Below are 25,670 nucleotides of genomic sequence, written 5' to 3' on the forward strand. Positions count from 1 at the left end.
CCTTCAAGAGCCCGTCCTTTTCGTGGTGCCTTGGTTTCAGGAATAAGGCAAGAGTTCCCAGCAGAATGAATGCCAGTGATTCAGTAGTGTGCATGTTCACCATTCCTCAATCAGTGCCTTTACAATCCAATGTGTCAGTTGGTAGGTTGTGACGGTGTTGAATTCTCTGGTCACGGATGGCGAACCTTTGAGCATAATATGCGAGAGTCAAGGGCGGAATCAGGCCACGTCGTGATCACATTCAAACTGATATACAATCAGTGTTAATTGTGATAGTGTTTTCCGTTCACACATTCTGCCTCATGACCTCATGTTTCGAACGTGAGTACCATCAATGTCTCCAATGATGCTGCTTTTTTCTTTGTAGTTCACGTACATGAACTGGGAATTTTATTAATGCTACACGAAAAGTGACAATCTCAAGGCATTCAATGTGTCATGTGACACTGCTGATCTTACACTGTGACGATGCCAAGTCATCTCCATTGCACAGATGCGTTTTTCCTGTTGACGCTAAACAGCGCCAGATGATAGCCATTTTCAGTTCAGGGGCTACTGTAGATTTCATTCTGTGGATGATACACACAAAATTGATTCCTATTAGATCCAAATGGAATCTCTTGATTAATTCATAGTGACTGTAAATACTTAAAACGTCCTTTAGTTCTCGAAAATGTCTGAGGTGATGACAGTTGCACTGAGAGGCAGTCATTTGGTAGAGTTAAGAAACTTCGTAGGTAGACTTAAGTGTCCTCCTAAGAATGCTCCATAACGGATCTTCTCAGATGGAAGAGTAACCCTCCAAAAAGTAAGTTTAAATTCCGAGAATGTAAATAGCTAGTGTCCTTGTTCTCATTTGTTAATACCCAAGGGCAGTGGTCGTACTTACAAACACAGAAACATTATACGGTCGTGGTAAGCGAGTGAGTGTGTTTAGTTTTACGCCACACCCAGCAATATTTCAGCTATATTGCGGCAGTCTGTAAATAATCGAGCCTGGACCAGACAATCCAGTGATCAACAGCATGAGCATCAATCTGGACAATTGGGAACCAATTATGTGTGTATCAGTCGTGGTAAGAGACCACAATACTGGATTAGGTGACCAAGCTTAGTGACTGGGTTCATTGGTTCCATCAGTCACGGGTTTGTCTAGTCCAGGCTCCATCATTTACAGATGGCGCTGACACAGCTGGAGTAATGCTAACTGCCAGGTAAAACAACAAATTTAACATTTAACATTCAACATTAATTCTTATTGTGCAAGATATATTGCTCTTATTAGTTGGATCTGAAATAGTGGAAAGGTTTGTGTGTCTTACACAGTGTACCCAAATCTCAAAACACTGGAAAACCTCACCAGCAATCAAGCCTAAAGAAATAATTCAAGTAATTTTATTGTTCATGACATTACTGAAGGACAAAGTATGCACAAATGATAAACAATATCAATGATTAGAAGTGAAATAGAACAGGAAGGAACAAGACAGATGATAGTCCTTAGAATTCTCAATGCTGATCTGAAGGAAGAGCAGCAGTCACTCAGTCTGATCCAATTGGTGTTTCCTGATGTTGGCAATGGCTGAAGGTGTCCAGTCTCACAGCACAATCAAGTCAATGTCAGTGAACACTCGTAGGCTATTATGGTGGGGATTTTGCAATGGTTGTGATAGTCTTGTTCTAGCAGGTTCAGTCTCCATTTACGTCTGTGAGTGCTGGTCGCTTCTGTGATCGAATACCAGCCCTGAAATGAACAGAAATCATTAGAATAGATCTTGCATGCAGCCACATAATCTGTAGATCAAACAGACCTGTGTAGATTCGGGTTGGAATTGGTCTTCAGTAACCCATGCTTGTTGCAAGAGATCACTAATGGGATCGGGTGGTCAGGCTCGCTGACACATGTCATCGTATTCCAATGTGCGTAGATCGATGGTCATGATGTTGATCACTGGATTGTCTGGTCCAGACTCGATTATTTACAGACCGCTACCATATAGGTGGAATATTGCTAGCGACATTAAACAACAACCAAACTATAGATCAAAGAACATTATTGAAGAGATGGGCATACTGGGGTGAATACACAGTGCTTGATTGGGTTTGGTACATACTACTAGTGGAAGTGTGCTTTGTAATATCAGCAATCTGCTATTCAGAGGTACTGGGAACCTGTGTCTCGTTCTTTGTAAAGCATATGTACATAAAATGACAAGGCTTTCGGTTTGAATAATATTCAAACTTGGAAAGATATGTTCAAAAGGTGTTATAATGTCGTACATGGCAAGTGTGAGTCAGTTCACAGTGAGAACTGTAAGAAGCATCCAGGAGACATATGTCAGTCACCTGACATGTACTGGAGATGGAACCTTTGAGCTACCACTGTTGTAAGTCTATGTTATGGGAGTTATGATCACCTGACATCCTGGATGGTAGCATGTCATCATGGGTCAATGCTCACAATATCAACCCCTGGACTTACTGGGCCAGACTTGATTGTTTACAGGCAGCCACCACACTGATGGAGTACTGACGGGGTGTGGAAGTAAACAAGCAAACAAACAAAAAAACAAAGACCATCACATACTATTTAGAGTGAGTGAGTGAGTGAATGAGTTTAGTTTTACACCGCACTCCGCAATGTTCCAGCTATATGGCGGCGGTCTGTAAAAAATTGAGTCTGCACCAGACAATCCAGTGATCAACAGCATGACCATTGATCTTCACAATTGGGATACGATGACATGTGTCAGCCCAGTCAGCGAGCCTGTCCACCCGATCCCGTTAGTCGCCTCTTACGACAAGCATGGGTTACTGAAGATCAATATTCTAACCCGGACCTTCACGGGTATACTATTTAGAGAACTCGGCCCAAGCACATGGTCCTCAGTGTAGGGAAACAATCAGAGGAAATATAGCATGCAATACATTATTGGGTCTAAGGAATCTACAGCAGTGTATATGATATATGTGGAATATATATGGAATGTATGGGTTGCATCTCGGAGAACACAGCTCCACTACATTATCTATGGTATAGGTACTGTAGAGTGGGTGATGCACCAAGGAGTTATTCATTTGTACTCTGCTTATTTCCAATGTAGCAAGGCTCTGAAGTGCTGTAATAATTACCCTGGATAACCCAAGATGCCAGTTAGGCCCCAAAAGGTTATAGTCACATGACCTTATCCAACCGGGTACCCATTTTCTGCTGGGTGAACAGAGGCAAGTTTGAACAAACTCAATTGCCTAAAGTGAGACCACATGTATCACATGTGCATTGTTGTGGGGCAGACTGAAGTCCTAGAAACTCTCAGGAGTCAAGCTGCCAAATACGGTCACCCATCCAAGGACTCTCCGCGCCCAACTTGTCTAATCTTCAACTGATCTGTGACCTGAGCTCTATGCACACGACCACACATAACTTAATCTAAACACTGGAATCATTATCCTGATTATGTGTCAATATCTTCAATGTCAAACTAACCCTGATAAAGCGTGATAATAATTGTTCATGCTTACAAAGTATTCTCCAGTTCACCTGATATTTTATCCAACCATAAGAATATCCTACAAAAACATTCATAGGAATTAATTGTGTTCGTCAGACTGTTTTGCAACATTATTTTTTCAACTCTTATCATGTACACTTAAGCCTTCCACAGTACTCTATAAGCCGTTCTCCAGACTCTAGAAGATTCCAGTGCCTTGGTGCAACACTGTAGACTTACTACAAGCGTAATTCCTGCAGTATTGAACAGGGGTTCAAGTACATATTGTTTTCAAGCATACAGCCAAGCAGCTACTCCGATCCAAGACCTGTCTACTTTGACAAATATAAACTCTTTACCAACAGTACTGCTGACCCGGTTGACTTGGAAGGTGAAAGTTTAATACCGTTTACTGCGAGGAGTTTTGGGTTCTTCAGTTACAGACTGGGAACTGTCTTTTCCTTCCAGTAGAAGACCCTGCAGATTTCGCCTAGTGTGCTCCAGTGATTCAACCTGTTTAACATTAGCCTTGCTGCCACGGAGTGGGGTTGGAGAGCCAAACACACTGTTCTCTAGCTCGCTGAAAGAGAAAAGTTGATGATGAAACAGCTGTGTGGTGGTAGTCTGTAAACACAGCCTTGGCCAGACAATCAAATGACTGACATCATTCACATCAATCCACACATCTGAGAGAGATGATATTCAGTCAGCTTAGCCAAATTTATTGCGGCCTATATTTCTACTCGAATCCTCACATAAACTTTAGGACATAGGACACAATCATACAATGAAAAAGAACTAAAGAGTTATAAGAGATGCATTTTTTAAAATTTCTGCAGGAAAGCAAAAAGTGATTAACTCTGACCCACGATGACTGCAACTGTATGTCCCAATATATAACGCAATACAGACACATGTATCGTACATTGTAGCCACCCTTATCATCATTATTATCTGTACATTCAAATCAGGAGACCTGACCATTTTCTCATAAACCCTTCATCTCCCATACACCTGCAGCATGTTAACACCACAGTAAATGTCTCACAACAGGTTGAAAATAAGGAAATGATAAAGTATGATGGAGAGCTGAACAAGGATTTCTGTTACCTGTCTGCTTGAGCTTGTGTCCGTGTGCGTCGGCCTGTTGTTGACTTGGCTGTCTTGTTGGCCTGTGGCATCAGGATTGGGGCGGGCGTTTTCACTGACTTGGCTACAAACAAGAATTAGTTGAACGTTCACCATGTGATCACTTTTACTGAATCCTCCTCTGTGTATGATGTTTATTTTGTTTAATGTAGCACTCAGCAGTATTCCAGCTATATTGCAGCGGTCTGTAAATAGTCGAGTCTGAACCAGACAATCCAGTGATCAACAGCATCAGTATCAATCTGTGCAGTTGGGATACAATGACGTGTCAACCAGGTTAGCAATCCTGGCCTCTTCTATTTGTACGGAACATATGTTATAAAGTTTGTTAAAAAAACAAACATGAGTTCAATGCATTGAGGACAGGGAAAATTGAAGCTTTCAACAGCTGGCATTCAATTAAAACAGTCACTGTAACTATATGTGCCACCATCTTGTGGGAGAAACAGAAGAATATTTTAGTTATTGACCTTCCCTACAACACTTGTTGCAACAATACACCACCACATCTGTTGTAACAACTTCCTATAACATGTCTTCAAAATGACTGACTGACTGAGTTTGGTTTTATGCCGCTTTTAGCAATATTCATCACGGTGGGGGACACCAGAAATGGGCTTCACACATTGTACCTATCTGGGGATTCGAACCGGGGTCTTCGGCGTGGCGAGCCAATGCTTTAACCATTAGGCTACCCCACCGCCCCTCTTCAAAATGAAGGTTAAACAACCTTCAACTACAACAACTGTAACAATATACCACAACCTGTTGTGACAACACATAGAATATGTTAAACAACCCTTTAACAACTGCAGTAACAACATCCCTCACACCCTACCTCTTGTTGTACGCTTGACTTTCACATTCTTCGTAGATGCAGCCGTGTTTTCTATTGTAGTGTTTAGAGCAGGTGTAACAGTTCCAGTTGCCTCCCCTTGGCTGGAATTCTCCACCTGAGTGCTCTGTGAGTCTGACAGAGTGTCAACAACACTTATAGCTATATCAGAGCTCTGGGAGTCGGACGCCACACTGGTGATGTCCACACTAGTAGCGACAGTGTCTTGGGAGTCTGGAACAGTGCTGGTCTGTGAAGATGAGAGGGGTCCGTGTGATTCAGTCACGGCACCGCTGGCGTCAACCGCAGTGTCCTCACCGCCCTCTGCTTCTTCAGATGTTGGCGCAGCATCAGCATTGGTGATGCTGGTCTTGTCTGCCAGCATGGACTCAACAGAGGCCTTGAACCTCTCCACAGCTTTGACACTCTGCTTTTCTTTCACAACCTGCAGAGAAACATTGTCAACTGAATCAATCAATGCTATGTTTCAGGTGCCTTGTAATAGTTTCATGAAATTGACGTACAGTGTGTCACTGGTCACTGTCCCTTGTAATAGGTTCATGAAATTGACGTACAGTGTGTCACTGGTCACTGTCCCTTGTAATGTGTTCATGAAATTGACGTACAGTGTGTCAGTGGTCACTGTCCCTTGTAATAGGTTCATGAAATTCACGTACAGTGTGTCACTGGTCACTGTCACTTACTCAGGCACCTGGCAACTGAAGGTGTGGGTACAAGTGAGTGAGTGAGTGAGTTTAGTTCATTGCTGCTTTTAGCAATATTCCAGCACACCAGAAATGGGCTCCACACACTGTGCCCATGTGGGAAATCGTACCCGGGTCTCTGGCATGACGAGTGGACGCCTTATCCACCAGGCTATCCTACCACCCCAAATCATGATAAAAGACCATAGAACCATGCACTAAGAATATGCCATGACCACTATTATGGATTGAGTGATTGAATGAATGAGTCAGTGAGTGAGTTTAGCTTTACATTGCTTTTAGCAATATTCCAGCAATATCACGGCGGGGACACCATAAATGGGCTTCACACATTGTACCAATGTGGGGAATCGAACCAGGGTATTCAGCGTGGCGAGCGAAAGCTTTAACCACAAGGCTACCCCACCGCCCATGAATGGATGGATGGATGGATGGATGGATGGATGTGGGAATGATCAGTTGGTCAAGGTTGGTTCAATACCGCTTTGAATAACATGTCAGTCATGTAGTGGCTTATCTTGATGATGGGAAAACCACAAAGTAATGCCAATCTTCATTTATTTCATAAAAAACCCAGAAATGCCTATTTCCGTTTTTTGCAAGGTACGACATGTAATTGAGGTACTGTTAAGTTCTGCATACCTCCAGCATCTGGTCACAGAGCACCTGCATGTCCTTGAGTTGTGTGTCGGGGCTCAGGTCCAGCTGGTTCAGGAGGCGTGTCCACAGCTTCACGCTGAAGGAGTCAGGGCTGGACAGGATCGCGTTACACACTAGCACAGCTATGTGGTCATGTCCTGGGTTGTCCTGCGACAAAACAGTGCAAGAAATATATCATCTCTTTCAACAACCAAAGTATTATCTGAGTGAGAGACAATGCTGAGCTTGGTTTGACATTGCCTTGGCAACAGTGGATTGCAAGAACCTGCTGCAGGCTGTTGTTCAAAATTTGCCACCCAATACTTGACAAATTGCAAGGGCATTTTTTGTTGAACAATCCAAACAGTTAGATGGCTATGTTTAAGGTTGCTTGTTTTGAACAGTAATTCTGTAATATAATTATCGCTATGAGTTAGTTTGATGTCTGAGGAAGGCTTTATCACCTTAGTGAAGCCTATGAGCATGGATACGAGAGAATTAACCCAGAAACATGACCAGGGTGAAGCAGGATGATTCAGGACCCCGTTTCACAAAGCTCTCTCGTAGCATTCGTACTTCCTGTACTGTAACATTGACATATGATAGTCATAACACTACAAGAGCTTTGTGAAACCGGGCCCAGGACCTTAATCAAGCGTTTCTGGTGTTAAGGGAAGCAACTCTGTAAAGGTTGTGATTAGCTCAAAGACGGGATTTAAACCCAACACTAGATACACATCTTGGCAAGTGAGTGATTGAGTTTAGTTTTACGCCGCTTTAGCAATATTCCAGCAATATCAAGATGGGGGACACCCGAGAAATAACCCAGAAATGTGACCAGGGTGAGGCAGGATCATTCAGGACCTTAATCAAGCGTTTCTGGAGTTAAGGGAAGCAACTCTGTAAGGGCTGTGATCAGCTCAAACACATGATTCAAACCCAACACTAGATACACATCTTTGCAAGTGAGCAGCACCTCTCTGCATACAAGATCTGTTACTTATCATGCTAAGGTCACTTGATCACATCTGTTCTAATCACATAAGTGGAGGTCTGTGGACAGGAACATTACATATCTTCCTTCCTCAATCTCTCCAAAATCAGATCAGACATATTACAGCTTGTTCAGCTTGACCTGATCAAGTGAATACTAATGCATTGCGTGACTGTGTCACAACTGGTTGGGTCTATTATTGTGAAGGGGCACACCTTTGTCAGTTGATTGTCAACATGTCCGAACAGCCGAGACAAGGTCGCTGTTTGACATCTCAGTGTTGAGAAATTGCCAGTAATGTCCTAACTTTCTTTAAAAAAAGAAGCTACTGATGGTTTAATATATCCGATTCAGGCAGTGAGCAACAGCAGCAACTGGTGTTTCGAGCGCAACCCTAGGCCGAATAGAACAAGAACAACATTCTCTGCTCCCCTGTTTAATGAAGTTAACTCAACCTGCCGTTTATGCCATTTGACCTCCCAGGTCATGCATATGTAGAGTAGCTGGGGTCAAGCTGAACAAGCTGTACTGATTTGCATCAAGAGGACAGTTCCTTCATGTAGGTGAACTTTCTATCCAATATCACGGCTTTAAACTTTACGATTAGAGTGAGCCAAACATTGAATCAAGCATCTTGAAATTAACATAGTCATGTATTTTGAACACAAACATATAGAACATAAGTCTGAACATCCTTGCATCTATACTCAAAATGATGACATGCCTAGGGTATTTTATGTTCTGTGGTATGGTGTTTTTAGAGCTCAAAAGGAAATTGATGAATCAAGCAGTTAAAAGTGAATCCAAATAGTGAGAAAGCTGGTTGAAGAACCCAGGAATCCTGCATGTAGATCTGGCAGTCAGAGCGCCCTAAAGTTAACATGATGCTACCTACTGAGGAGTTGTCTCCAGATCCTGATCCAGAGAAGTATTGTATTACGAGTAAAACATTTGATTTTAATTCTTATATACAAACACATTACAAATACTGTCTGACTAATTTTCAAAAGTTGGTACCAATATATGACAAGTTGAGGGATATCAGTTGTATTCTGCAGTCTCATCCATCGTTAACAACCTTCTTCTTCATTAATAACACTTCAACCCTTGGGCCACTCTATGAGACTTTCAGTGACCAGACTGAATTCTGGTTGATCCCCACAGGTATGGTGTTCTCTCAACAATTTTGGACTTACAGTGACCAGACTCTGTGAGTTCTGGTTGACCACCAGGAGTTTGGAGTTGACAAGCTGGACCAGGAAGTCTCCCACGTTGCCTACGTTGACCTCGTTGAGGGGGCTGGATGTTGGGGCATTCAGCAGGGTGTTCAGTGTAGGCATGAACGCCTCCTCAAACAACTCCTGGTTAGCCCTGGTGTGAGGGGAAAGAATAATAGAAGATGATTGATGTAAGTGATGTTGGATTAATCTTATTTGCCATCAGAAGTATCGATGACGTCAATAAGTGAACAATCATATCAGTTAAATGTAAAGAATTTGTGGAAAAAAACACACTAGTAACAAAGTTAACATGTATGAAAACACTAAAGCTTTTACTAGTTTCAAGACGGGTGTGCTTTGGAGAATATAGGAAAATATCCTGTATAATTTTAAAATTCAACCAGGGTATTTCTTTTATTGAAGGATATTTAGGCAACAAGCTCTGAATCTGCAAATCATGGATTACAATCCTAACAAATTCCCAACACTGGTGCTGCTTTATAGCGGCTTCAATAGTGTTGGTTTTACAATGTTGATGAACATGTGTTTTCACCTAATGAAGGAGCAAGAATTAGCTCTGAAATGTCGTATATTAATAGAATAAAAAGAAGTTGTTATCCATGAAAAGTGTCATGTATTCATGTTTGCTCAACTTCTAAATGCCTTTCAAGAACTTCATGTACATTCAGATCCATAAGAGTGACAAATACTGAGTAACATTAAAAAATAGCGCAAACACCTAACATTTATTGACAATGTAAACTACACATGCATCATTCACTGACCTGCAAGCGAAGGCAAACACTGGCAAGAAGGCTCCGAGACAGTGCCTGAGGTGGTTGTCATCTTCTGTCAGTGGGTTATACCACAACAATAGGAGGTGAGACAGGAGTTTGGAAGATACCACTCTGCCAGACAGCAGCAACTTGGCCATACCCTCAGCAGCAACGGTCCTCAACTCTGAACTCTGTGACCACAAGGTTCAAGTGTCTTGTTAATAATTTCTCTGGTTTCAACACATGGAATAAAGGGTAGAGGTGGAGATGGGTTTAAAATGGGGACCTATTTGGCCATGAAATATTACGAAAGAACAGTGAGTTTGGTTGTCTTTTGATGTCATGGTTAAAAGACCTGCATTTTGCTGAAAATACTGTCATTGAACAGATTGGTAGCAAAAGGAAATGTTTGAATAAGGTGTTGAGGATCAACTGACCAGGTGAAACAGCTATTATGAAAAATATTCAAGCTGAAAACTATGAAACTCTTATGAAGTTGGGGACCACCTAATTCTTTCATATTACTATACATACTCTGCCATTGAATGATAGATTAACTGGTACTATGAATGACTCAGGTGGGCCCTGTGTGTCGTCCATGGTAACAAGTATCTCTACTCTAGTTGTTCAGGACCGCCTCTGTGGTGTTTAGAGCGTCCGCCCAGAAAGCAGAAGGTCGCGGGTTCGATCGCCGACCGCGTCATACCAAAAGACGTTGAAATATGGTACTTGTTGGTCCCTGTCTGGCACTAGGCATTAATGGGTACAACAAGGACTGGTCGGCTCGGAGTCAGTATATTGTGTCTGAGTGGGGTATTCATGCTTCACTGCGGCATGGTATCTCAGTGGGCTAGCATTATAAAACCAGCTTAAGTCTGGGCTAGTACAAGCAGCCGCACATACACATACACATACACACGCATGCACGTCGTCGTATAAGCGAAATATTCTCAAGCACGACGTAAAACCCAATTTCACCTCACCTCTAGTTGTGACCTCTGAGGGGGCGGTGGGGTAGCCTAATGGTTAAAGTGTCTGCTTGTCACGCTGCAGACTTGGGTTTGATTCACCACATGGGTACAATGTGTGAAGCTCATTTCTGGTTTCTCCCGCCGTGATATTGCTGGAATATTGCTAAAAGCGGCGTAAAACCATACTCACTCACCCATTACCTCTGAATCAAGGAAGGCACTGAGAATGGCCACCAGCTTGGTAGCAATGTCTGCAGAGGCATCAGATTTCTTTGAGCTGGTGGTAACGGCATCGGCCAGAGTGTCATCTGGGGAATCTGCAGTAACCTCTGCCATGTCGGAACTGGAGCTGGTGTTGCTCCCCTCAGCTGCTGTCGAAGCTTCCTGTCGTGTGATGCCCAGTCCGAACATGTGGACCAGGTCAAACAAGCATTGGAGAGCCGTGGTCTTCACCGTCTCCGTGTCATGTTGGGACACCTGATGGAAGTGTTTTAATATCATCAGGTTATGATCATCCACCATGTAATTACTAGTGTTATGATGTGCATGGTATACACACACGATCAGTTTACTACTATTAATCTTCAAAATTTGATTCAATGTCTGTTTGATCAATAAATCATTGGCCAAGGTTCCCAACAGGTTCCATTAGTGGTTTTCCAATGCGAAACTGCTTCTGTAGACAAACATGGCTGAATACCAAGCCGTGCTCACACAATGTATACATCTAATGTGTCTAAAGTTACTTTGTTGAGGGTAAAGATGTCATATGCATTATTATTTTAAGGAATGTCAAAAATGAGGGAGAGATTAAAGAATTAAAGCCCTTTCAAGGTCAGGCTGACACATTCAAGGGCCTAAAAAATATTTGATGACTGATTATCAGCTGACCTCTATGAGCAGCGGCAGGTACTGCATAACCACCTCTTCCTTGAGTAGACAGCTGAGTCCCAGAGCCTTGATGGCAGCATTACGTACGTCAGATTCAGCATTCTGTACCCCAGGCAGCACCTGCAAACGTGTGATCCATACAGACATGAACATGGCAGATGGGCGACATAGAGTCCAGCTGAACAAAATGGACACTCACTTTGCTGTTGCATTCCTCTGAATGAGAACTGACATATTGCAGTTGCTACCTTCGGAAACAAGTCTCCAGTATCATGTACATGTATCAAGGACTTCACCATCTTAACCTGCCTCTCCAGCAACATGTGCAGGTGCCAGTGTCTTCACAGTGTATTACCTGGCTCTCCAGCAACATGTGCAGGTGTCAGTGTCTTCACTGTGTATTACCTGGCTCTCCAGCAACATGTGCAGGTGCCAGTGTCTTCAGTGTATTACCTGGCTCTCCAGCAACATGTGCAGGCGTCAGTGTCTTCACAGTGTATTACCTGGCTCTCCAGCAACATGTGCAGGTGTCAGTGTCTTCAGTGTATTTCCTGACTATCCAGCAACATGTGCAGGTGTCAGTGTCTTCACTGTGTATTACCTGGCTCTCCAGCAACATGTGCAGGTGTCAGTGTCTTCACTGTGTATTACCTGGCTCTCCAGCAACATGTGCAGGTGTCAGTGTCTTCAGTGTATTACCTGGCTCTCCAGCAACATGTGCAGGTGCCAGTGTCTTCACAGTGTATTACCTGGCTCTCCAGCAACATGTGCAGGTGTCAGTGTCTTCACTGTGTATTACCTGGCTCTCCAGCAACATGTGCAGGTGTCAGTGTCTTCACTGTGTATTACCTGGCTCTCCAGCAACATGTGCAGGTGCCAGTGTCTTCACAGTGTATTACCTGGCTCTCCAGCAACATGTGCAGGTGTCAGTGTCTTCACTGTGTATTACCTGGCTCTCCAGCAACATGTGCAGGTGTCAGTGTCTTCACTGTGTATTACCTGGCTCTCCAGCAACATGTGCAGGTGTCAGTGTCTTCACTGTGTATTACCTGGCTCTCCAGCAACATGTGCAGAGTAGGCGTTAGTGTCTTCACGGGCAGCTGAGTCAGCAGTTCACTGATAACAGTCAGGCACTTCAGGATGGTGAAGGGATCACTCTGCAAGATATCAGGAAATTGCTTGATTAGCATGGTTAAATTTAATAATTCATAGCCCTAAATCCATCCCTCCGAGCATCTATACCTCCTATGTCAACTGACATTTAAGGCAAACCCCAAACCACAGTACTGTTCCAACATATATACTTGAATAACCTTCCGCCCACCTTCTCTGTGCGTATCTCCTGTGATTGGGGCTCTCCCTGTTCCAGGAGTAAGGATCGCTCAGCATCCAGCTCAGCTACAGAACTCTTCAGCTCCGCAGCTTGAGCAAACTCCTGACATCTCACACATTCCTCCAGCTCTTCCTTAGCTTGGTTCAGTCGCACCCGGATACTGGCGATCTGCAAGTCAAGGAACAAGGTTCAGTTTTAATAGCAGAAGCAACAGGATCTTTGTATTTAGCATGTTGTCAAAAAGTACATGGATAAAATCAGCTTGGGTATATTTCTATCATTCAATTTTACTCAAGTACTTAACATCACAAGGCACATGTGAATTCTTACCATTGAGGATACTGAAACTTACAAATATGCACAAACAAGAAACCTGTAGTCATGACTGTTGTATGATCAGAATTACTTACATTAACAATACCATCAGATCCAACCCTACTGAGAATCATTATCTGACAATTTCCCTGAGAATTCATCATGGCCCTGACAACATCTACAATACCTTCAGGTCCAACTGCCGCCTCTCATCTTTGTCCAGTGTTTTCTCCACGATGGTGATTGGCTCCCGTATTTCGGAGATGGTCTCGGCCAGGTAGGCCACCAGCGTGTCTGTGTTTGTCTTCACCAGGTGAAGTGTGGAAATGATGTACTTCATCAAGGCGTGACTCACGTGGTCGCAGATCATCATGTCGTGGAGCAGCTTCTCCAGCTCACGCCTGTAACAGAGTCAGTGTAACTTGTGTAGAGACAGTATCATGTTACATGTTCGCTTGTTGACTTATACAACCTTTGACCTGTGAACATCCGGGTTAGAACTGGTCTTCAGTAACCTATGCTTGTTGTAAGAGGCGACTTACAAGATCAGGTGGTCAAGCTTGCTGACTTGGTTGACTCATGTCATCGTATCCCATTTGCGTAGTACGATGCTCATGCTGTTGATCACTGGATTGTCTGGTACAGACTCGATTATTTACAGACCGCCGCCATATAGCTGGAATATTGCTGAGTGCGGCATCAAACAACAATCAATACAACCTTAAGCATATTTCCATGCAGTGGTGGTTTGTACTCATAGTAAATAATCTAACATGAATTACAAAACCAGTGGTTGATATCATGTCATCGATCAAGTCACTGACCTAACCATGTAATGCAATTTAGTCGCCACTTTTAACAAGCAATTCAGTGGTGGGTAACCATTCTAAGGTCCAAAAATGCTACACCCAACGGACAATTTAGTTTGAAGTGAGAGCTCAGTGTGAATCTAAGTTCAACAACTGTGAACAGAACAGGTACAGTCATCCCTTGCCGTTACGTGGGTTTGTGGTCTATAGATATAGGCCAGGTAATATCGCACCCAGACACAGTATATTGACTCCAGTTTGACAAGTCATTGTTTCATTCCTTTAATCGTTGTAACACTGCCCTGCTGGGAATGTGAAACACCAACATTTCACTCTCTGGGCAAATGCTCTCTCCACTGGACCATGGAGGCAGTTTAATCAGATTGTACTGGAAGACAGGCACTTTCTGACTGGTCTGATCTGATGTGATGTGATAGGTCCCTGTGAATACAGTAACTTAGTGACCATCCTGATCTGATGGGTCCGAGTAATTGAAGAGAGACTTACCGACCATCCTGATCTGGGCCCCATTCCTCAAAGCGATCGTAGCGCTACAACAGTCGTAAGTCTATGTTATAGTATGGGAGTTACGATCAACTTTGCGCTACGATCGCTTTGAGGAACGGGGCCCTGATGGGTCCCAGTAATTGAAGAGAGACTTAGCGACCAGCCTGATCTGATGGGTCCGAGTAATTGAAGAGAGACTTAGCGACCAGCCTGATCTGATGGGTCCGAGTAATTGAAGAGAGACTTACCGACCATCCTGATCTTATGGGTCCAAGTAATTGAAGAGAGACTTACCGACCATCCTGATCTGATGGGTCCAAGTAATTGAAGAGAGACTTACCAACCATCCTGATCTGATGGGTCAGAGTAATTGAAGAGAGACTTACCGACCATCCTGATCTGATGGGTCTGAGTAATTGAAGAGAGACTTACCGACCAGCCTGATCCGACAGGTCCATGTACTTGAAGAGAGAGAGGATCTGCTGTCCTATGTATTCGAGCTCCAGCTGTCTGTCAAAGTCATCTCCGCAGCCTGTCAGTTTCTCCAGAAACCTGCTGAGATATGCAGAAACATTAGGGAGTGAGTGAATGATTGAGTTTAACAGAGTTCCAGTCATATCAGCGAGTGAAGGCTAAATATGGGAGTAAAACCTGAAAGAGGTATCATTTACCACTTCTGTACATCCCTCTTGCACAGGTGTGATGCTGAAAACCCCTGAAACATAACCATGGCTAACCTGGATCTGGACCTGTATTTATTGGATCTTGATGGTCCCAAGGGACGTAACTCTGCAGTGAACTGTGGTACCCTACAAGGCTGGGTCACCTGTGCAGTGACATCACTGAGATTAGGTGAGATGCTAAGCACAGAATGACATTCAGAGTTCTCAGGTCTTGTACATTCCATAACTACCGCTCTAGAAAAACCCACCAGGCCCAGCTATAGGCAAGCGATTTAGCAATGATTCTCAAAATAAGTGCCCTTGACAAGTAAACTGGGAAAAAATGTGACATTAATCAAAACAAGAATGTTTTATTCCAGACATGGGGCTAAATATCTGAATTTGAGCTAATGACTTGAGGCAAATTACGTGTAAGGCAAAGAGATATGTTTATGAGCAGACACAAAAACAGATGATTTCATACCCCTATCATGATCTGACTTACTTTCTGACATATTTGCACAGTACAATACAGGATGGCAGGACTTTATCCAGCTGTTCCTCGTATGTGACGCCCTTCTCCTGCACGAACTGACACAACACCCGCCAGTACATGGCACTCTCACACGTCAGCTTGTCATCAGAGATCAGGGTCCTTCAACACATTGCAGCAACATCATAGGGAGATGTACATGTTGTGGGTAATTGCTGGTATTAGTAATGTTATATGTTTGGGTTTTGACTAATGCCGCCCTCGGCAACATTCCATGTAATGATGGTTAATATTAGTATGTAACCTAACATGAATTACAAAACCAGTGGTTGATATTATGAACAGAGACCCATCTACTAGGGTACAATGTCATCGATCAAGTTACTGACCTAATTACTTGATGCAATTTAGTTGGCACTTTTAACAAGCAATTCCATGATGGGGAACCGTTCTAAGATCCCAAAATGGCACAGCCCAACCGACAACTAGTTCTAAGATCCCTTAAAATGGCACACCCAACTGACAACTTAGTTTGAACTGTCTGGCGAGCTTGGTGTCCTTTTAAGTTCAACAGTTAACATCATATGTTACATGTGGGACATGCACATGTTGTGCCACAGTGGGTCATGGGTGGAAATAACCCATTGCCCGACAATCGCCCCAGTCCATTGGTGAATTGTATGAACTTAACTTTTTTTCATTTTAGTAAAACAGTCTGGCTAGCAAATATCTATATCACTCTGTATGTGGACCATTAACCACCCATAGCGTGACTGAGTGAGTTTAGTCTGCTGTTTTACCACACTTTAAAGATTCCACCCTCAGCAATATTCCAGCTATATGGCAGTCTGTCCAAGTTATCGTCCTAAATTAAGTCTGGAACAGACAATCCAGTGATCAATAGCATGAGCATCGATCTACGCAATTGGGATACGATGACATGTGTCAACCAAGTCAGTGATCCTGACCACCTGATCCTGTTAGTTGCCTTTTATGACAAGCATTGGTTGCTGAAGACCATCGAATGATATGTGACTAGGGTGTGATAACAAGCTATCAACCTGTTACCAAGTCACCATGTCTTATTACCCACTTCATCGGTAACTGATTATGACCAGCAGGAGCTAACTCAGTTTCAACGAGCCACAAGCATATTTTTGGGGCCTAAATGTCTTCATTTATACAACTGTGATGTTGAAACAACACTTACTCTTCGCCCAGCAGGTCAAAGTTGTCCACAATCTCCTCCACGGGGACCTTTTCAAACAGCTTGTAGAGCACCTGCTGACAGACATCGGCTGACTGCTCTACATCGAGACTCTGTAGCAGCTGTAGCGCACTGCCCTGGAACTGTAGCAGCCATGCCTGTAGCAGCTTGGTAGCACATGCCTCCTTCACCATGTCTGTCAACAAGAGTGAGTGGATTGTTGTAAAACGCTGCACTCAGCAATGTTCCAGCCATATGTTTGCAGTCCGTAAATAATTGAGTCTGGATTGGACAATCCAGTGATCAACAGCATGAGCATCTATCTACTTGATTTTGATATGATGATGTGTCAACCAAGTCAGTGACCCTCCAATCCTCTCAGTCGCCTCTTACGACAAGCATGGGTTGCTGAAGACCAATTCTAACGAGGATCTTCACAAGGTGACTGAGTAGGCTACCTGCTGTCACTGTTCGTTATTGTGGTTTACTCAAGAGTACGCTTGACATGCACATCCAGTTACTCTAATTTCTGTTTGACAACATAGCTCTGTGCAAGACAGTCAACATTAAGAAAGTTAGATGCACTTCTGCACATGGCTTTGGTCATCATAAGTCTGGTAAAACATGTCATACTAACATAAAGGTTTATACAGAAGGATGTGGAACTATCTCAAGAATGACCTTCAAGGCAAATATCTCAAAACCTTACCACTTCACATCCTTTCAAGTCCAGTCCTGAGAACGACTTGTACAACATTTCATCCTACTATAGTGATTACATCTTGAGTGAATTCAATCATGATAATACATTATTGAGTCCATGACCATGAGAATACAAAGCATTCAAAGAACTGAAAAACTACTGAGCAAAACCAACTGTGGTTTGCAACTGATGGCAAGTATGTCACTATGACAGATCGATATTGGAAAAGATTGTGAGTGTCTTGTAAGGTCAAGGTCACAGTGAAGGTCATTCTTAAAGTCAATATTTTCAAATAGTATTATCTCACTTATGTGGGAAAAGTGATGACGTGTCATCATAGTCATGGTCACTATCAATCAGTTGTATAGGGACATAACAGTTGGTAACTGCTGGATAACTTTTCTGGAATCCTCTTACAATTGATACAGAAAGTGAAAGTCCCTCCGAAGGTCATTCAAGATCAAACAAATCTGGCCTGACCTGCTCTGTCGCTGAGGCCATCCTGCAGGAGCTGTATTCTCTGGGCAATGGACAGAGCCTTGATGTGGATCTTCTCCGCTACGACATTGTATGCCACACGTCTCACAGTGTCCTTCACATCACGTGTCCGCTCAATGACCGCCATCAGGGTCTTGGTGGAGGGGGCAATGCATGAGAGGACAGCTCGACGGACGTCAGGGTTGGGGTCGCGACTAATCAAGAAGAGGTATGCTGGAAATTCAAACAGATTAATGATAATGTATGGTGCTGGCAGGCCCCAAAAATATTGCAATGTTTAGAGCTTCAACATGTGATCAGGTAACCAATGACCTGTGAAAATAATTGCGCCCCCCATGTACCTACATTGCTTAGAAAAAGAGGCTGATTTGTAACTCTAAGGAGACAAGGGTCACTTTGTAATTCAAGCATCTGTTACATCATACAAAAACATATTGACTCAGTTATTATTATTAAAGCAGGGGTAGAAAGGAACTATCTCTCAATCACTTGTCCTGAAGTGACTCACATAGCATTCTACTATTAATATATTTGATTTTCATTGGTCATTCAGCATTTCTGACTGAAATAAATGACAGGTTTCCTATCTTGGACTATAACAATACACTTAGCAAGATATAGATGACACACAGCCATGACAGTAAGCATGGTGACACTGCAAAATGATATACCATATCGAACAACCGGTTACCATGGCTTCAACAAGCAACGGCCTAAGATGAATTTGAGTGTGTAATGGTTATGTTCCTCTCAGCAATACTGCAGTCATTTTATAGCAGGTGACACCATAAACACTTCACTAGTTTGTTTGTAAATAGAGAAACAATACAGGATCTTGATATGACAAGTAACCACATGGCCACCTATCAACCCTGATAAATGGTCCCCTTACAGTATCAATGTTACCTTTAATGACAGGACAGTTTTCATCGGTTGGGTCCTGAAGCCTCGACAGCGCCAACACAGCGTGCATCCTGACAACAGGGACCTTGTCCCGCAGCCGTTCCAACATGGATGTGTAGATCTTGTCATACAGATCGTCATCGATCTGAGCCTCATCTCCTAGGTTACTCAGCAGCTTGTTGATTAACTGACAACAGCGAAATCGAACTCCCCTCTCTTTCGCACTGTGTGACTGCAACAAAAGCAAGGTAAACCTGGTAACAGTTGGGTTTGTAATGAGAACATTTGAATTGATTGAGTGAGTGAGTTTAGTTTTACACCGCACCCAGCAATATTCCAGCTATATGACGGAGGTCTGTAAATAATCGAGTCTGGACCAGACAATCCAGTGATCAACAGCATGAGCATCGATCTGCGCAACTGGGAACCGATGACATGTGTCAACCAAGTCAGCGAGCCTGACCACCCGATCCCGTTAGTCGCCTCTTACGATAAGCATGGGTTACTGAAGATCAATATTCTAACCCGGACCTTTACGGGTGAACATTTTGAAAGTATTATTAGGAAAATGCATAAAGGTTTGGTTTTTTTGTTAGTTGGTTGGTTGGGTTGTTGTTTATGGTGCGGTCCCAGTGCCGACCTTACGTTACTCGACCATCTCGACCTGAAGGTCGAGTTTCAGAACGAGTCAGATCGAATCAGGTCTACCAAGTTTTTGAAAATCTTTTGACATGTCAAAAATTTTCCCCGACTTCCTGGTCGAGAATAAGTCGAGGTAGGTCCAGAAAAGGTCGAGTTGAAGGTCGAGCTGGCCTGACATGCCGATCTGTGTTCGTCTTAGAGTCGATCTGTACTTGGCCTCGCCTCGACGTTGAGTCGACCGACTCAAACTGGACTCGACTTGGACTCAACCTGGAGTCGACTGACTCGACCTGAAGTCAACCTATTTCGACCTCAACTCGACCTAATTGAGTCCACGCCGACCGCATAAATGGTCATCATCTTCCCAATTGCTTCATAAAAACGAAACGGCAGCCAGTGGTAGCACATCATCTCCACATCAACCTGCTGCCACCCAGAGGTCCACCCTGAGCACACCACCCTCTCCAACATGCCGCAAAGCAGCGGAACAGGATGGTATCTTCCACAGCTTTGACTCCAGTTCTGCAGCAGGTACATCTCTGTACCTGTCAAGCGGTCTCTTGGACCCTACATACATCGCAGAGGATCAGTCACATGTTCAGGACTCTCAGCAAAGACAGTGAAACTGAGAAGTAGAACTTGATACTCATATATTGTCATGAGCACCTTATAATGATGTGATGTTATCTTCAGATTATTTTCCAATGAGTTTCCAATAAAAGATTTAAAAGCTTTTTTTCATGTTACAATATGGAAATTGCCACCTTTCCTTGAAAGCACGGGTTACAGTATTCCATCTACTCTGATCCCACTCATCTGACCGATACTCAGCTTTGAAGGCATCAAGGATGTGAATGATGTGCTTATGGCTGAGGCTTTGGCTTTGGAGGAGGGTTGGCAATCTCCAGGTCATCCACCTGTTCAAGCAGGTGCCAGGCTATCTGCACCCAAATGGTAAGCAGTGTTTGCTTCTCAGGTTTACGTCACCAGCTCACCAGGTTTACGTCAAGGTTCCTTATGGTGATGTTACTACTTTGCAGTCCTCTAATTGAATGGTTACCTCGTGATAATGCACCCTGTAATTTATACAATTTGGAAACCAAGGGTCGACTCGGCAGAAATATGGAATTTCCGTCGAGAACCAGTCGCTCCAGTTGAACACAGGTCGCATAGAGGTCGGGCCAGTCGACTTAGGACGAAATTAATTTGAAATTAGGTCGATATACAGGTCTAGCTGGTCGAGTATAGGTCTTCTCAACTTGGCCGACCTGAGTCGAGATAGATCGACTGAAGTCGAACTAAAATCAAACTAAGGTCGTAAAGGTCCTTACGAGATCTTCATGGGTCAGATTTGGTATGTGACAAGGTAACTAATGTACAGAGAATACTAAATCATGAGGTAGAGTGGTTGCAAATATCTTTACTTCCCATGACAGAGATATATGTATCAAAGTACCTGTAACAGGAACTCCAGTATAGTCAGCAGGAACTTGTTAGATTCATCCTTCAACTTTGCTGCGTCCTCTTCTCCCTTGTCTCCTGTCCCCTCTTGTTGCTGATCCTGCCGTTTCGTGGTGGAGACAGAAAACTTGGCAACAAAGTCAATGGTCCTCTCAACAGCAGCCTCTCGCTTGAACACTATCATGGAGTATTTCAGGTAGTGGACAAACTCGGACCAGAAGGCATCAAACTCCATCTGAAAATAACAAGCATTGTCACCATGGTCACTAAGGTGACATAATCCCCCCGCCGCAAATTATCAAATCAAACTTATAAAGTAATGAAAGTTTAAGTTAATGTCAACAAAAACATGACAGGTCAACCTCTCTTGATATCTTGCTCTTTTGGTGTTCAAACACACACATATTTTCAAGACTGACTTTGACCTTGACATGAATGTCAGTGTAGGAAATATGCAAAAATAGCACTAAAGAAATTGCTTATTGAAAAACATTCAAGCGAATATTGAATATGAAGAAAATCCAGTGAACAGTTCTTGAGATAGCTTAACATGCAGGTAAAGCGTTAAAGTCCCCTTGTGACCTTGAAATGAAGGTCAAGGTCACCAAACCTGACTTGGGCCTTTATTATACTGTGATGAACCTAGGTACCAAATATGATAAGAATCTAGGGAACGGTTCTTAAGATATTCCAATTCGTATGTACGGACGGATGGAGCCTAATACTATAGACCCCCGCTTTGCGTTAAGCGTGCGGTGGGGAATAATAAACATACCGTATTAAAAGGACATAAATGTGGTTATTGTTGCTAAAAATGTGAAATCATTATGAAACGTTTCCTTGAATATTATTACATAACAATACAGTCATGACATGACCTGTTCAGTAAAGACTAGTAATCTCATCTAAAGGTTTTGTCATGTTTATGTCATATATCATATGTTCATATGTATGTGAAGCAAAACGACATATACATAGCTGTAATAAGTATATGCTTAAAAGTTGTAAATAAGCATGATAGGTGAGGTGAGGTGAAATTGGGTTTTACGTCGTGCTTGAGAATATTTCGCTCATATGACGACGTGCATGCGTGTGTATGTGTATGTGCGGCTGCTTGTACTAGCCCAGACTGAAGCTGGTTTTACAGTGCTAGCCCACTGAGATACCATGCCGCAGTGAAGCATGAATACCCCACTCAGACACATTATACTGACTCCGAGCCGACCAGTCCTTGTTGTACCCATTAATGCCGAGCGCCAGGCATGGACCAACAAGTACCATATTTGAACGTCTTTTGGTATGACGCGGTCGGGGATCGAACCCGCGACCTTCCGCTCTCCGGGCGGACGCTCTAACCACTACACCACGGAGGCAGTCAATAAACATGATAGAGCAATAATAGACAAGACCACTGGTCAGATAGGTCAAGAAAATCTAGACGTCTTGTTGTTTTCTTCCCAAACAAGCTATTTTCACATAATCACAAGTCTGATATGACCTGACGACCAGTTGGATGAGACAGATTGTGTCTGTCCTTGTGAAGTACATACTGATTGATATATCTTTGCCATGGACTTGAGGAGTCGGTTGTGACACTGCATTCCATCTTGGCACTGGTCAAACACGTCCAGGAGGGTCATCTGAGGCATTGTGATCTGGAGAAGTTTATGTCACCATGATTATGTCATTTTCACTCAGAAAAATCTATTACGACAATTGACACAACATGATACACTCAATATATCACTAAATAGGGCTGAGCACTGCCTAGAAAAAAGCATGGCAATTATTTCAATATATTGAGATACATTTGTGTTGAGTCATGTCATTATCTATTGGGAGCTAAAGCGTTTGATAGTGACTGACACTGACTGTACATGCAGATCCCATTTTCTAAATTCTGTAGTACATTTACTCGGAAAGTTCAGTGTCCTCCATTTTGTAGTCATGAATACGGCTGTAGGTGAATTTGTAGACAAGACTGGTTCGTAGACGTGGAAATCCGGTGGATTCGTAGGCAGATTGAGCGGTGGACTCGTAGACATTAGTAAAATGGGAAAAGTTCAACCTAAATGATGATGAAAATCGATATTATGACTTTAATGTAACCGAAAAGTGTTTGCATTTTGTGAAATAAATAAAATGTATCAGGTAAGTATGATCGGCGATGAAAATATGCTTAAAATAATAAAATATGATTTACAGCGGTCCACGCCCGACAAATTCCGACAAATCATAGGCCCGCTTATATATTAAATTCAGTTGTGTAAAATTAAAAGATATGTATTAGGTAAGTATCGTCATTCAACATTCAACTACGCAGACCAGCAGAGAAGTAGCAGAAAACACTTCTTAAGAAAACACTTACATCTCCTACACACAGTATTTCGCAATCAAAACAACTCACCACTTCCTAATTAACATTCACAACCACTCAGTGAAACCTGTAAATCCACCCACAACAATGGAAACAGTCGGGAAAATATGATGATCAACCATGGCTCTATGCGTTGTATGTGTGATAACGGTGTTATCTAACTACTACTGTGATACGTGCTGTTGTTACCTATTGTTGTTGATCATAAATATATTACATTACCACTCTTCCATATCAATGTTGTCTGTCTTTTTACATTTTACGACGCTTCATCTTTATTACACACAAAGTCACACAGTAACAATATTTTCGTATCACTGAAAACAAAAAATACAACACGAACCCTACATATACAAATACAAATACACGTAAACAAGTCTAGACAAGATACGGGAAAATATTCGTTCACTCTTCAATCACACTTTTCTTGTCCTTAGTTTTGTATCACTGAAAACAAAGCATAACAACTTCGTTATACACAATCTAAGTAAAAATCAAACTTAATATATACTATTATTCAATTATTAATACACGTCTACGAACCAGTCTGGGCTACGAATCCACCGCGTCTACGAACTGGTTCAGTCTACGAAATCACCATCTCCCCATGAATACAGGGGATAAAAGATGTGAGAGAAAAATCACTTCGCTTTCAGTTAATCAATTTTGAAAGGAAACATCATTTGGGAATGAAATGATATTTAGGTTTCTAGGTTTAGGTTTATTAACTAAACTTGTTATCATAGTTATATGTTTAATCCAACACATCACAACAATGCTCCAAAATATTTTGTTTGAATAGTGACCTGTAAGCATACAGTGCATGTTCTATCACCTTGTGTGCTAAGAATATGCAGGGACCTTGCATGAGACAAATGTCATGTGACATTTTCACCAAATTTGAAAGTATAATTAAATTATTATGTACATCTTCTTTCATAATATTAAGGTTAAGGACCTTATCCAAAGTGGTACTTTGGTAGGTAGGTGTGGGAGTGTGTTACTGTGTACCCAAAACTGGAAAAATATACTTGGGTTGGTGTATTCTTGCGAGCTTGTTCACAATGCAAAAAAAAAAACGACTTTATTGATTGTGAAAAATATATTTAGTGTGTTTACATAATCCCTTTCAATACTGGTTTCGTTGCAGCAAATACTACTTCGGCCTTTAGGCTAAAGGCTAAAGTTTAGCCTGCGCCAACAACAACCCAACAGCTTCACAAATCGGAAATACTGCGTTGTGCTATTCGCACATCATTATATTAAGGATGACATAGGACCATTTCAAATATCCTATGCAGTTCGTCCGTCTCAACGGTACCTGTTTACTGACGAAAGAAAGTCATCAAATCTCAAATGCGTCGCCTCTTGTTTACAGTTTTCAAACTTGTCCGCCAATATGTACACTTCCGGTCACGTGGCACTATTTCTTAAACTGGATAAAGACAGGTGGAACACGAGTCGATTTGTGCGCAGTTTATATAGACTAACGCCCAGTTTATCCCATTCGAAAAAGAAATGACAACGAAAGGCATGTTATATTTTCCTTTACCGTCTTACCTAATACCAGGGATAATCTACAACACCGTATATATTCTCCCTGTTAATACTAACAGAAAATGCCAAGAGGCAAAAGAGAGGGGAAAATATGTACCGGTAAATTAAATAAATATAACACCAATATAGTAGAGAATGACAGATGAAGGCAAATAAAGGGCGTGGGTCTCATTTTAGTAATATACTTCATTTCTAATTTACGATTGAAAAAAATGGAAGATATATCGGAGTCAATCAATGTTGGTATGATAATTATGAATGTTTTGAGAGGGCATCACCGCTTGCACTTCCTTATGACCATATTTGTTTGTACAGTAATCTCTCTTGAAAGATGATTGGTGTATGGCGTGAAATTTGCATGTGTACGATTTTCATTAAAAAAAAAATGAAAAAAGAAAATACCAAAAAATACACAAAAACAGAAAAAATATAATAAATAATAAAAACGGCTAGAAACCAACGCTAACAACTGTGCGATGCAAGATGATCGTCAGAATCAATGGTCTATAGTG

General features: G+C 42.3%; 1 protein-coding gene across 2 annotated transcripts; it reads right to left on the reverse strand.

Moving 5' to 3' along the window:
• Positions 1–1,379: 1,379 nt before the first annotated feature.
• On the reverse strand, positions 1,380–25,033 carry LOC124253582 (condensin complex subunit 3-like). 2 transcript variants are annotated; one of them, XM_046687390.1, is made up of 20 exons: positions 24,923–25,033; positions 22,775–22,879; positions 21,220–21,459; positions 19,125–19,353; positions 18,201–18,431; positions 17,021–17,213; positions 15,823–15,972; positions 15,088–15,207; positions 13,527–13,740; positions 13,016–13,192; positions 12,741–12,848; positions 11,692–11,811; positions 11,002–11,277; positions 9,839–10,020; positions 9,030–9,204; positions 6,843–7,007; positions 5,479–5,920; positions 4,602–4,704; positions 3,898–4,071; positions 1,380–1,744 (listed from the first exon to the last, which is right to left on the reverse strand). In XM_046687390.1, exons 2-20 carry the CDS (start codon positions 22,871–22,873, stop codon positions 1,690–1,692), a joined length of 3,453 nt encoding a protein of 1,150 aa, XP_046543346.1. In that variant the 5' UTR covers positions 22,874–22,879; positions 24,923–25,033; the 3' UTR covers positions 1,380–1,689. The 2 variants fall into 2 exon arrangements, with proteins under 2 accessions (XP_046543346.1, XP_046543345.1); XM_046687389.1 differs by having other exon boundaries at positions 15,088–15,210.
• Positions 25,034–25,670: the final 637 nt, after the last annotated feature.

Source organism: Haliotis rubra, unplaced genomic scaffold, assembly GCF_003918875.1.
Source record: "Haliotis rubra isolate DU_JTF1 unplaced genomic scaffold, ASM391887v1 Scf546, whole genome shotgun sequence".
Lineage (NCBI taxonomy): Eukaryota > Metazoa > Mollusca > Gastropoda > Lepetellida > Haliotidae > Haliotis > Haliotis rubra.